Source organism: Mastigoproctus giganteus, chromosome 3 (assembly GCF_048544385.1).
Source record: "Mastigoproctus giganteus isolate SK-2022 chromosome 3, ASM4854438v1, whole genome shotgun sequence".
NCBI classification, from domain to species: Eukaryota; Metazoa; Arthropoda; class Arachnida; order Uropygi; family Thelyphonidae; genus Mastigoproctus; species Mastigoproctus giganteus.
This window is the reverse complement of record NC_143577.1, coordinates 213967704-213982374: the sequence shown is the minus strand read 5'-3', so window position 1 is coordinate 213982374 and position 14671 is coordinate 213967704. Positions and strand designations below refer to the sequence as shown.

Here is a 14671-nt window from a genome sequence, read left to right as displayed (position 1 = left end):
TGAATCCTTGCATGCAAATTGCAAGATAAAATCCACATACACCAAACAAATGCATAGTCCATTATTAACTGATGCTGGTAACAACTGCTCAAAATAGAGCATGAAGCTATAAACTCCTCTGGCCAATGGTAGCTGTATCAGAGCATAAAAAAAACATCCATCAATAAAAGCCATTTCTTTTTTAAAGCTTGGAAAAAAAAAAGAGAGAGAGAGAGAGAGAGAGAGAGAGAGAGAGAGAGAGAGAGAAAAAGGGAACATGATAATACATACCAATAGCTGTGGACGTCCAAGAGCAGTCATTTTCACAGCAGCAAAACCTGTTGATTTTGTAGTTCCTATTTAAAAAAAAAAAAAAAAAATTATATACACCTTGTATGCTACTCTTTTATTCATATATTTTTCATAATTTGCACACACACCAGTAATCACAAGACTGGAGCCTACAAGACTGAATTAATATGCATGCTGTATTTTTCTCACTTTTAAAAATAACATTAACCATGAAGATTGTTACAAAGACAAAGACAAAAAGACACAAAAACAAAATATGTTGAATATGTAAAGTAATATATTCAACCCAAGAGATGAAAGTAAAAAGATCACAGATATAACAGAAATATTTTTGAAGAGATTGGTAGACATTTGAAAGAAGAAAAATGGTGGCAGAAACATACAAATGTTAAATGAATGAATGATGGTTACATGTCCAATATTGAATAAGAAAGAAAAATTAAATCTTTCTTACAAGGGTGGCCTATAAAAGTCAAAAGGAATTCTTCTGTTGGAAAATATCAAATTTCAGTGCTTTCTAAGAAAACCATACCATATTTATATCCATCTATAGAACAATACAAACTTTTTATAAGTCAGCTTCTGCTCTTCAAGTAAAATTTAAACTGCTCAAAGCAAAATTACATGCAGAACCATTACGACAAGAATAAAAACATAAAAACATTATCTTTTGTTTAAGTGACAAATCATCTCTGAGATGCAACATAAAGATGGCTAACAGCAAACTGGTTTACATCATTATTTCATTTTATCTTTCATTAAGGACAATATAAGATAGAAAAAAAAAAAAAAAAAAAAAAAAAAAAACAAGGTAGAGATTCTATTACCAAGCAACAATATTCAAAAATTAGCTTACTGGCTATGTTCCTGTATTCGTGCTGAAACCTACTTCAAGCCAAGAACTGGGTTAATTACTTTAAAGTAAATAATATGAAGTCGAACACTCAAAGCACAGTTGATTTTAATATTTTAAGATATTTTGTACTTTGTGATTATGAATCAATTAATTTAAAAATCTTTTAACAAAAATTATAAGGGAAAAGTAAAAAATAGAAGAGAAGGAAATTTTAGAAGTATAATGTAAATACTTTGAAGTTTGCTAAACAAAAGAACCGATTATTATTATTAATAATAATAATTTTTAAAGATAAAGAGGAAAAGATTGAAATGAGGGAAATTTTGGATACTGATACTCTATTATCTTTGGATTCTCTATTATACAGGTAGAAAAGGTCATAGAAAATATAAAGTATGAGAAGGCAGCAAAGACACAAAATCAGATCTAAAATGCTGAATGCCAGAGAGAAAATAGTGTCATTGTGGTTATAATCCAGATGTCAATTTCAGAAGGATAAGTTCCAGAAGACTGGAACAAAGTATAATTGCCAATGCATAAAACAAGGAAGTAAAGCCAAACTTGATAATTACAGAATTTCATTCCTTTGTATTTAGGTAAAATATATGCAACTAAGTGTGAAGAGTAAAAGCTATGTAAGTATCTTAAGAGAAGAAGAGTGTTCAATTTAAACTTGGGGAAGAAAATCAGGTTTATGCCATATACGATATGCCAGGATCAAATAATTCACATTAAGACAAATTATGGAAAAGTCATGAGAACATAACAATAACCTATATTTAGAATTTGTTGATGCTGAAAAAGCACATGTCAAAGAAAGCAGAAATATGCTCTTTCAAATTTCAGAAAAATATTGCATCTAGGATAATCGTTTAAATATGAATAAAAAATTTGTATTCAAATGGAAAATATGTAGGACTTAATTAAAATACGTAAATATACAGAGGACTGAAAGAAGCACCAGAAAATGGTTTAAGGTTATATTTGGTGCAAAGCAGGGTTGCAACTTATCGCTGCTTCATTTTATAATTTTCATGACCATTTAATAAAAGAATGTAAGTTACTGACACATTTTAATGTGGGAGACAGAAAAACTGGATCATTACTGTATGCTGATGATACTTGTACAGCCACTGCCCGACTTATGTAAGGGTTGGATTCCACAGAACTCTACGTAAGTCGGAATTTCCCTAAATACTTATGCAGTACTCGCAAATTTCATTGAATCAAAAAAGAAAAATGTTCAACGAATATGTAAATAGAATTATTTATTTAATTTTTTTATCTCACGCGCAGGAAAATTATAAAAGTGTACAAAATTACAAAAATTTCAAAAAAGAGATAGGAGACAGGCATAATGTCAGAAAGTTTTACCTTTCGAGCATCACTGCCAGAATTAACTCTCCAGCTGATAAGCACACCGCTGCGGAAGCTGATGGCTGTGGAGATTTAGAAGGAGTTTTTTCCAACACATCAGAAAATTTCTTTGCAGCTGCAGAATTGGCACTGGTGACTTCAACACATACTTTAATGTTTTGGAAACCAGCACAATGCCTGAACCTATTAAACCACCCGTTGCTTGCCATGAACTTGGCTTGGGGTTCTCCATACTTATCCTTAGTATCTTCATAAATACTTCTTGCTTTTGTTTGAATGGCCAGTGGACTCGAGGGCATTTGCTTCTGAATCTGATTTTCCATCCATATTATTAAATAGTTTTTCCATCTTCGATATAGCACTTGAACACTGTTGATCTTATATGCATTGATCCTTTAACATGTTCTTTTATACATGCACTGTCCTTTAAAATAGTATTCACTGTTGAAGCAGTGAGACCTAATTCCGTGCAACAGATGACAAACTTTGTCCTGCTTCGTAGTTTTTAATTAATCATCTTCATTTCCAAATCAATTTTGTTTCGTTTCCTAGCAGTGCCAGCACTTGCACTTTCCATTGGTCCCTTTCCCTTCACCATTGTAATAGGTAAATAGGAATGAAGAGAAGATTCTGAAAATTTATACATGTTTATTATATGATTGAAGATTTCAGTGAAGAGGAACTCATTTCACCATAATACCATAATGTAAAAACCAGCAGAATTCCAGTTAATGTCATTATCGCAAATGCAATTAATATTGAGTTTACTAATCATTTATAATTGATTGCACTAACAGAAAAGCCCAATAAACTGGAAAGTGCAAACTGTTTTTATTGTTTTATGGTAGTGACCTCCAGAAATGTGTTTTAGAAAAATATCACAAAGGCATTAAAAATTGATTCTTATAACAGAACATATGATGATGATGAAAGAAAGTGTAGTGCAATTTCCATTATAAAAATGACCCTTTAGAGAGATAAATAGCTTAGTTATACAGTAATACCCCGACTTACGCAAACTCAGAGTTACGCGGTTCTTGATTTTTTCGTTTGGCAACGCTGCCACACACTATCTTCAAGGTCGTTTTTCATATGTTATCGATATACGGTGCGACGGCGGAGAATGAGAGCGAAAGATGAACAAAATTCAACTTTGCTGCTTTTATGTTTTTTATATCAGTGAAGGGGAAACACATTTCACCCATAATAACCTAAAAAATAACACAATTCCAGCTATCGGTATAATCGCAAATGCAATTAGATCGAGTTTACTACCAGTTTATAACAGATTTCACTAGCAGAAACGCAACTGGATTTTTATTGTTTTATGGTAGTAACCCCTAGAAATGTGAGGTGTTAATAGTGTATCTCTGCCTTTATGGTGTTGTTTATTCAGTTGCTACATGCGCGCAGCTTTGTTTATGCGTATCAAGCATGCCTCCTCGTTTTGTAATTGCGCTTTATTCCCTAAAAATGAGTAAAATACTTAATTAAAAGTTGTGAAAAGGAAGCGTCCTGGTGAAGACACTGCAGATTCAGAGAGAAAAAGAAAAGCAATTATCGATAAACAGAGGCGGACTGGGTCAAAAATTCTTACCCGGGAAAATTTATAGTGGCCTCATACTATGGTTTATGGCCAAAATCACACCGGCCACCGGGGTTTCCCCGGTAAGGCTTATGGCCAGTCCGCCTCTGTCGATAGAGAAAAAATATGAAATTGTGAAACGCTTTGAGCGAAATGAAAGACCATGTGATATTGCACGTGCTACAGGCCTAAATGAAGCAACGGCGAAAAGCACATGACAATTGCAAACTTGACAGGTTGAAAATTGAAAAGGGCTCAATTGTAAAGGGCTTAAAAATTTTAGAAAACAGACTCCAACGAAGAACGCGTTATAGCTACAAAGCAAGGAATAAAAAAAAGATTAGCTTTCTACAAAGAAATTCTGCGTGAAAAAAAGAAGGCGCTGTGTCGTCAGACGAATTTGTTAGATTTTATGAAGCCATCGACATCGAAATAACTTTTTTACGTAAGTCATTTGTTTTTTTAATACATATTTTGTATTAATATGTATAAAGAACTGCAATTTTATTAATATTTTTCTTCTAAACTAGTGTTTTTGTTAGTCCTTGGTCCCAATTAAGCAAAATTTATATGTATTTATATGCAAAGTTGTACCCCGACTTACGTGAATTCGACTTACGCGATTTTTGTCGGACCCAACTATCGCGTAACTTCGGGGTATTACTGTATAGTGAAAATTTCAACTTTCGGGGTGTGTGTTTAATGGTGCACAAGCTGCTGTGGCTATAATGCGCCTAGTCATAGGAATGTTAAAAAATAATTAATATGAAGCCCACTCCATTTCATTTCAGTTCAGAAACTATTCATGTTCGACCATAAATTCTAATTTGTTTCAAAAGACAGCAAAGTTCATTAATATTTGCCTCCTGTCCAATGATATGATTTAATGTCCTTGATTCTCGGAGATTAGCCAGAGAAAGAAATATTAAAGTTTGATGTTGTTGATAATGCGGACAGTCAATCAAAATATGTTTGATTGTTAGATGTTCTGAGCAGTGTGAACACTGAGGTGGATCGTCACCTGTGAGTAGATGGAGGTAAGTCAGATGATTATGGCCTATTCTAATCCGTGCGAGTATCATTTCTTCTAGCTGAACTGGCTGAATGCTTGAGTGCCAAAATTTTGGATCTTGTTTCAATTGGAAGAGTTTGTTATTTGTTTGTTTATGCCATAGCTCTGTCCACTGTGCATAGTATGCTACATGAATTATGATATAATCAGAAGCTGGAATGAAGACAGAGGTTAAGTCTAAAGTTGACGGATATTTTGCAGAAATATCAGAAAGTTCATTCCCTTTAATGTGTGAATGTGCTGGAATTCAGCAAAAGTTCACAAGTTGCTGACGATCTTCAATTTTCAACAGCAAACTCCTGATTTGATTTAAAACATGGTGTTCCTTATGAGAGGGATTCTGCATTGCTCTAATTGAGCCGAGAGAGTCAGTGCAAACTAAATATTTTGCAGATGGGCGACGAGTCAAATTTTCTAGAGCTAATTGTATTGCATATAGTTCTGCTGAAAAGCTGCTGTACTCAGGTGGAAGAGAAGCTGATATGATAGCAGAGGGAAACACTGCTGCTGCTCCAACAGTTGAAAGATTTGGAGCCATCCATATATATCGGTAGGAAGTCAGCATAGTTTTGAATATGGCTAGCATGGAGTTGTTGCACATTTAGAGTAGGTAGACAGTTCTTTCCCCATTGAAGAAAATATGTATCACATGTCAGTTGAGGAAAGGTGGTCCATGGTGGATGAGAGCAATTTTTTACCTGTTGCCTATGGAGAGGAACATTCTAATTCTGTGTTATTTCAAGAAGCCGTAGGCCTGCTGGTCGTATTTTACTTGGTTTATTTCTATAGAGATTGTGAAATGACAGATTAAAGAGGTATGTCTGAATAGGATGCAGAGAGCAACTTTGTATTTTGGCTTTTGTATTTAAGTAATAACATTTACTTTGTATTTTGTATTTAAGTAATAACATTCTTCTGCAGAGGGTACAGAGGGGGCTCATGAGCTTCAATGTATAGACTATAGGTTTGAGATGTCCTATAAGCAACAAGAGCAATCTGCAGTGCATTGTGTTGTATGGGATCCAACCAATGTAATAAGGTCTTGGAACGAATTACCAAAAAAAACAAAAAAAAAAGTTTTTTTTTCGTAATGGAATATCGACCTTCTGTCTTTTGGAATACCGACTGTCTTTTAATTTTTGCGGTAAAAATAACAAAAACAGCTTATAATGTAAATATAAGCTGTAAATATACAGCTTATATTTACTGGAAGAGTTTATTATTATTAATGTGGGAGATATAAAAACTGGATCATTACTATATGCTGATGATACTTGTACAGCCACTGCCTGACTTATGTAAGGGTTGCATTCCACGGAACTCTATGCCGGCAACCCAAAGGTCGCGGGTTCGATTCCCGCCTCGGGCTTGGATCAATAGTACTGCAAAAACCTTGGGAGGTGCAATATGGCCACAGAAGCCGATGCGCCAACAACTACCAAATCAAAAAAAAAAAAAAAAAACTCTATGTGTCGGAATTTCCCTAAATACTTATGCAGTACTTGCAAATTTGATTGATTCAAGAAAGAAATGTTCGACGAACATGTAAATAGAATTTATTTCTATTCCTTGGATTTTGTGTTTCTTAATTAACAGCATGACACCTCCTCTCTTCCTATCCTGTCTATCCTTTCTGTACACATTGTGCTCCCCAAATTCCAATTCTGCATTCCTAATATCAGTGTGACACCACGTCTCTGATATCCCAACAATATCCACCTTTGATGTCTTGACTAACACTTCAAATTCATCAAATTTATTTACTATACTTCTAGCATTGGCATACATGCACCTATTCCTAGTTACCCTGACACATCCCATATACCCATCTGTTTCACGATGACTGTCGTCCCTGGAAACCCCCAGCACCCCTCGCTCCAGGTCACTACTTATTCTAATAGAAGTTGTGCAAGAATCATCTTCACCTCTGCCTGCGGCTACTTTTAACCTTTTAGTCTGTGAATCCCCCCAAGCTAGCAGTTTTCCAACCCACCTAACACTGCCTCAATAGCATCAGCAAATATTCTTGCACCCTTTCTATTTAAGTGTATCCTATCCCTGTAGAAGCAGTCTCTCCTGTTAACAAGCACAGACCACGCTGAAAAAAATTCTACCCCTTGAGCCTTGCATATTCCTTCCAGGGCTGAATTGATTGGCAAGGCTCTCATCATGTACTCCCTCCTATCATGTCTGGGCAGAATTGCAGACACTTTCAAATTTAACCCTGACTCACGACTTTTTTGCAACACTGACCTGTACTTGTTAAGTAAATCTGCAGATCTCCTACTCTTAATGTCATTGGTGCCAACGTGTACAACGATATCACCTTTTGTGCCCTTAAAAGATTATATCCGCTCTACAACGTCATCAACCTTTGCCCCTGGCAGACATACCCTGGTCCTGTTCCACCTATCCTTTTTACATACCATGTTCCCCGTTTCCCTGACAATAGTCACCAACAACTACTAGTTCCTTTGGGACCAGCGCATTCTGCCTTGGAAATTGCCGCTGTGTTGCCTGATGTCCAGGAGTGAGCTCTGGCATTGAGTTGGGCAGTTGAGAGCTTGATGGTCCCCTCATATTGATTTCTTCGAGGGCATCTACCCCACACCTCAAGCTCTCATAAACGCCCAGTAGAATGCTGAGTTGATGCCTAATTTCTAGACACTCTCTGCACCTGGCACACACAAAGACATCCTCCTTGGCTAGATCATGTTCCGTTCCAGAGAGTTCGGCAAACATTTCAAAGTTGCACATTTTTTTAGGCTGTGATGTGTTGGAGAATCGAACCCCCCCCCCCTCAGTTCTTCCGAGTCACAGCACTCCTGCCACTTTGTGTCCGTTGCTTTGCTGCTCTAGTCTGGGGCATGATATTTTAAATTAATAAGATCAATAAATTTAATTAATTAATAGTCAATACTACGCTATCTAATAGAATCCTAAATGCAGTGATGCGTATTACACTATATAATTATACGTTAGAGCTACCTAGTTACCACAATTAAAAATTTGAATTCCCTACTACTTTATACAAAAACAGTGGCTGCAAGATTCAAACAAAATAACGGTTTTACGTATATTAAGTAGTAATCTACAAAAACTCTATCTAAATTAAAAATAAAAATAATCAGCGTAACCATAAGACTACGTATAAAGTACAATATAAAATAACAATTAGGTAAATAAAAAGGCAACCACTTATCGCTTTTTCGGAGCCTGTAATTCACAGCTGTAATTTTTAAAGAGAGTCAGTGCCCTCTCTTTAAAAAAGGGATTATACTACCAATAATCCCTTTATACCTAAACTAGACTACATCTGGTGGTGACTTTCAGTTCATTCTTATGGTGACATGACTGTAGTCTTATTGTCCTCCTTTGTATCCTTTAAAGCAAGTCACTATTCATTTCCCAAAATGAAGTCTTCTGACCTAAGTACAGTATTCAAGATGTCCTCTAACTATTAATTTGTACAGTGAGACAATTACATTTTATATACCTTGATTTCAACTCACTATAGCATAATAATAAAATAGAATATTCTCCCACTTTTTATCTTTAATAAGTGGAAATTTTACTCTAAAATCATTGAAGTTTTTAATATGTTCCTTTAAAATGAATGCACAGTAATATACAATAAAATTATTTTAGAGTTAAGACATTTGATGATGATGACATTTTTACATTATAATTAATTTAATGGCATGGGAATATCTATTCTGCTAATTGTGAAAAAGGGTTAGCAACAGGCTAATAATTTACAATGAAGAAAGTTTCTCAGTCCCACAGTACAGTTCGTACAGAAAGCATTAAAAGGAAGTGTACATGTATCATAATGAATGACCGGCTAAAGTAACACTCACCAGCTACAGCATCTATGCATTTCAAAAAAGTTTCCATGTTGCGTTCACACTGAGCCTCACTTAAATAAAAGTAGGTCCTAGCTGTAACATGGTATTTTCGAATATCAGCAAATTCTTCATATGGCTGATACTGTTTTAATTCTCCTAAAAATAAAAAAATAATAATAAAATAAATTTTAAATTAACACAAGTGACCCCTAATAAATAAATAAGCAGTCGTATTTATTTATTATTATTTTTTCATTTGTTTTCTTGGAAGTGGAAGAACAAGCATTCAGTTTTATCAGACAAGGAAACACTAACTGCCCACATACAGAAAACTAATGAAAATTTGTAACTACAATGAAACAGATAATACATGGTATACATGATAACAGAGAGAGAGAGAGAGAGAGAGAGAGAGAGAGAGAGAGAGAGAGAGAGAGAGAGAGAGAGAGAGAGAGAGAGAGAGAGAGAGAGAGAGAGAGATGTACAAATATATAATGTGCTGGAAGTTATGTAGCATGTATTCATTCAATTCCTCTCATAAAGCAAGATAACCAACCAACATGGCTATCCCAATTATACAGTGAAAATTTGTTATTTATAAAAAAAATTAAAAAACAAGATGCAAAAATGATATCATTAATACCTTAAAATGTAATAACACCATATGAAGAGAATGTGCTTCAAGTACATTAGAATATTTTTTACATAGAATATAGTAAAAAAAAAAAAAAAAAAAAATCAAGGAAAAAGGAAATAAGTCATGCATAATAAATAAAGTAATTCGATGAATATTTTAGTTTATACTTTGAGGTTGTTTTTTTTTTTTTTTTTTATTGTTCCCCTTGCCAAGTGCAGTATTTAGCAATTAATAGGTAGTATTGCAGTACCATTTACTGATATGGCAATAACACCAGCTTTTATTGTATTTTGATTAATATCATTATCATTTTTAACTATTAAACATTGATTCTATTAACTGAAAATTAAAGGAATAGTACAGATGTAAAATTATAATAATATACATACATGCAAAACTGAACTTGTATAATTTGAACTTCAAGCAAAGACAAAATTTGGTCACGAAAACTTCAAGTTATAGAAGCAGAATTAAGTATGCTGTATATGGACAAGTTTAATATTCTACTGTAATTAAAAATCTGTTACAGTAAAAGCAATAAAACAAAATAAAAGCAATTAATAAAATAAGTTAACTTTTATTTTCAGTAATTCAAACCATTTAAAATTAGCATAAAATTAGACACATTATGTATATAATTTTTAGCCACATGTGTATTTTGTGTACTATGCAACTTTAATTCACATTTTGCAAAGAAATAATGTGATGAAATAAAGAAATAAAAAATTTGTTTGCCATGCAGAACAAATTTTCAGGATCAGGTAAAGTGAAATATATCGTGACACTGACATTTTCTTGCATTAAAATGTAAGATTTTAAAGCATCCAAGACATGCTTTAAATTCTCTTGTACACCAAGAGAATTAATCTTATATCTTTAACTGATCAGAATTAGTATCTGCTCTCTTTTTATGCCTTTAATAATATCAACATCAGTCAGAAGTTTAGTTTCAACTACATCACAGTCTACATTTGCACATTCGTTTCAATGAAAATGGAATTAAAACTTGCCCATTTCTTAAAATAAGATCCCCAGTCAAATTCTGCCAGTAAGATTTCATCTATCCCCCAAATCTTGAGTTTTCTTTTCTTCTTCATTAAATATTCCGACCTTTATATGGGTTCTGATAGTTTTGCTTCAGATTTTTATACCACCCCCAATTAACAAATGTAATTTAGATGTCATATTAGGTGGTAAAAGCACACCTTTAACACCTCAAAGTTCTTTCATTTAATATTGTATAATGTACGATTAATAATTACAAACAATTAATAACTAGTAATATTGTATGATGTGCTCGACAATTGTCCATAGGCACCTCCGTAGCCAGGTGTGCAGGAGCAGTAGTGCGTAGCACACGCTTCTTGATTAAACCAGGGTTTGAGCCCGTGACCACCAAATACGGAGGATGCGAAGAGGTCAGGGAATGACCACCGCATATCCCCGGAGCAATATGGCCTTAGTTGCTAATGCTCCTAAAAACCAAATAACAACAACAGGGAAAATAATGGATTCACTGGTTAAAGAAGTAATGCAGGACCATCTAACCATGAATGCAATACTACTGCAGTTACAGCATGGTTTGTCAAGAGGAGATCTTGTCTGACCAATTCGATTGAACACTATGATGCAGTAACAAAGGAACTGGATGAAAAATATAATTTTGATATCATATATTTGGATTTCAGGAAAGCTTTTGATACTGTTGCACATAAAAGGCTGCTGTATAAACTGGAGCAGTGCGGCATTAAGGGCAAGTTACTTATACAGATAAAGGGGTGGTTGAGTGGGAGAAGACAGAGTGGTTATTAAAGGACACTACTCTTCATGGACTAATGTTATTAATGGAGTCCCCAGGGTTCAGTGTTTGGGCCATTGTTTTCTATATTTATTAATGATACTGATAAAGGTATATAAGCCTTAATGTCTAAGTTTGCAGATGATACAAAGGTTGGTAAGGTGGTTAATAACAGTAATCAAGGTAAGCACTGCAACAAGATCTAGAAAAATTAGGCAGATGGGCTGAGAAATGGCAGTTGAAGTTTAACACTGACATATGGAAGTACTGCATATGGATTGCAGTAATCCCAGATTAATGTACCAACTGTATAGTACTATGCTTAGGGTAATGGAAAACTAAAAAGACCTGTGGGGTAATTGTGCAGTCAGATGTGAAGTTCTCTGAGCAGTGCAGACAGGGTGCCAGGACAGCTCATGGGGTTTTGTCAATGATATACAGGAATTTTGTTAGTTATAAGGAGGTAATTATCCCATTGTAAAAGGCAATGGTTAGGCTGCATCTTGAGCATTGCATACAGGTCTGGAGGCCTCATTTTAGGAAGGATGCAGATCTGCTGGAATGGCTGCAGAGAAAGGCAACAAGATTGGTGAGATGTGCAAAAGGGTGGTTTTTAACAAGAAAGGTTTCAGTTCTGCAAATTGCAGCATCTGTATACTACTCACCTGCAAGGAGATTCAACTTGGAATGGATTGAGCCAGCTCAATGCTGATGGCATTCTTCCTCTTGCTCAGATTACACACAGGTTGCAGATAGATGTTTGGAAGTGGGTAGTTTGAATAAATTCAAGGTGATATGGAAGTGGAGTTTTTTTTGATGGTGCTTTATAAGCTTGCTTTCCTCCATTACTTGTCACTACTAATACTAATTGACTTCACACTTGCAAAACCATCTTGGCACTTTTGACTTCCTTATTATCAGTAGTTTAACGTGATACTTTTAATTTTCTGTGCCATCACTGTTTGCATATAACAACACAGTTGTACATAATCTTTGCTTCTTTTTCTCCCATGGCTTCTATTATTTTTAAAATATAATACAGTACTAACTGAACATCTGAAAGTTCAGTTAAGGTTTCGATTTTGATTTATTTAGGTTTTATTGGCGCATTACCAGCTTTGACTATAATGCGCCAAGACCAGTTCAGTTAAGGTGTTATATTTTTAAAAATAAATGAATGGCAATGAAAGGCATAACTGAAAATCAATGAAAATATGGTGCATTTTGGCAATTTGAATCTACTTTCTAAAATCTTATTCAATAAAGCAGCTGATTCTAATAAGCAGTGATCACATTAAGTGGTGCTACTGTTTGTATGTTTAGGAAAAAAAGTCCAAAAAAGCAAATTATCACAAAATAAATTAATTCCAAATTTAATTATTACACCTATTTTTTTTACGATTTTATAAATGATAAATATATAACCAGATATTATGAAATAAATAAGCAAACTTACCAATTTGGCCATCTTCTGATGCTGCAGATATACAAGCCCTATAAAATTAGAATCTTCTGATTATATTTTAATTTCATTTACTTCCAATAATTAACAGAGAATGTATACTTGATGAAGAGAATCAAATAATAATACACAGAGAAGTGACCATATTAATGTTGCATATTCGTTTTGAAAGAGAAATTAAAAAAAGTAAATTTATAAATTTAAATTCCACCACCATCATGGAATTTTTAAGATAAGCCTTAAAATAACTTGATCACAGCTTCAGGTTTTGTGTAAACAGAAAACTATACTAATGGTCCAAAAGTGTACATAAGGGTAGAAAAATTATGTCTATAGAATGAGTCAATGCAGACTTATTCATGGGCCAATTTGCATGTTGTCTGAGCTGCCTCATGCGTAGTGATTACACTACTCATGAGGAAAACCCTAATCCCTCTGCTTGAGATCAGCTAATTACAATCTCAATTGAACAGGACTTCAGAAATTTCTCCAATCATCAACAGAACTCAAACCCAGAAGCAATGTATGGCCCTGGTGTGTGTGTGTGTGTGTGTGTGTGTGTGTGTGTGTGTGTGTGTGTGTGTGTAAAACTGCCATTGTGGACCATCCTAACATAAATCAGAAAATTATGTTATGTTCAGAATTATGGTCTAAATTTCAAGCATCCCTTTTTTCCTTCTTTTTTGAAATGCACTAACAGTTTTTGAAAACAAAACTTTATATGGTATTCCTCTTGAAATCCCTATGCCAAAATGACCAGCAGATTTGCAGCTTGGAAATTTGTTGCAAAACTTGAAAATCAACTTGATTACAATGACCACTCACCCCTCCCTTTCAAAGCTACAGGTGCTGCTTTGAAATATTTTTTTTTTTTTTTAAATCTAAATAACAAAATGGAGTTCAGTTGTGACATAAGTCAATATGATGCCATATTCTTCAATTTTTTTTTTTTTTAATTTTGCTAATTAATGATAAAATTTATACAGATGCTCTAATTTGGTCAGCTGTTCAGTAATGATATAGTGACACATCTTTTCCCCTCTCACAAACTTATAACAAGTAATCAAATGGTAAAATAAACTGAATATAAAGTCCGGACGGTCTGTGACAGCCAAATCCTCTGCCAGCATCTTCACCATGGTGGGACTGTTAGTAATCCTAGGTATAACCCCCATGCACAAGCACACTGTGGGTGACCATCCAGGTATGAACCAACGTAAGCAGGGGTCGAGGTGTGGCACCCACACCACATGGAGGAAAGCCACCCCTCTGTGTTAGTGGGCAAACTAGGTGATAGATGACTCATCAACCGGTGAAATACCACCACTTTGCTTATTGGAGGCTTGAAGTGGTGGTTGTTGTTGTTTGGTTTTTAGGAGCATTAGCAACTAAGGCCATATTGCTCCGGGAATATGCGGTGGTCATTCCCTAACTTTTCCGCATCCTCCATATTTGGTGGTTACGGGCTCGAACCCCGGTCTAATCAAGAAGCATGTGCTACGCACTGCTGCTGCTGCTCCTTCCCACCTGGCTACGGAGGTGCCTTGAAGTGGTGGAACCCATGTTTAGTCTCCAAAGCTAAGTTCCTATCAATCCTACCCCATCCCTTCCATCATGCAGTATGACTGATGACTTTTGAGGTTATGATGAACATCACGGCGAGATCCAATCTTCCTTACATTTTGAGGGTACAGCACTAAAACAGTGTTCGCCGCACCAAACCTATTGGTAACTCTTTAGGAGGC

At 34.9% G+C, this 14671-nt stretch overlaps 1 protein-coding gene across 1 annotated transcript in view; it reads right to left on the bottom strand.

Moving 5' to 3' along the window:
- Positions 1-14671, bottom strand: part of LOC150088670 (proline dehydrogenase 1, mitochondrial-like) — a 228835-nt gene that overhangs the window by 113347 nt on the left and 100817 nt on the right. Inside the window, exons 3-5 of the mRNA XM_090369616.1 lie at positions 12921-12958; positions 9042-9185; positions 271-335 (exon numbers count right to left, since the gene is read on the bottom strand). Coding sequence (XP_090225742.1) covers positions 271-335; positions 9042-9185; positions 12921-12958 — 247 coding nt within the window. The remainder of the gene's footprint in view (positions 1-270; positions 336-9041; positions 9186-12920; positions 12959-14671) is intronic.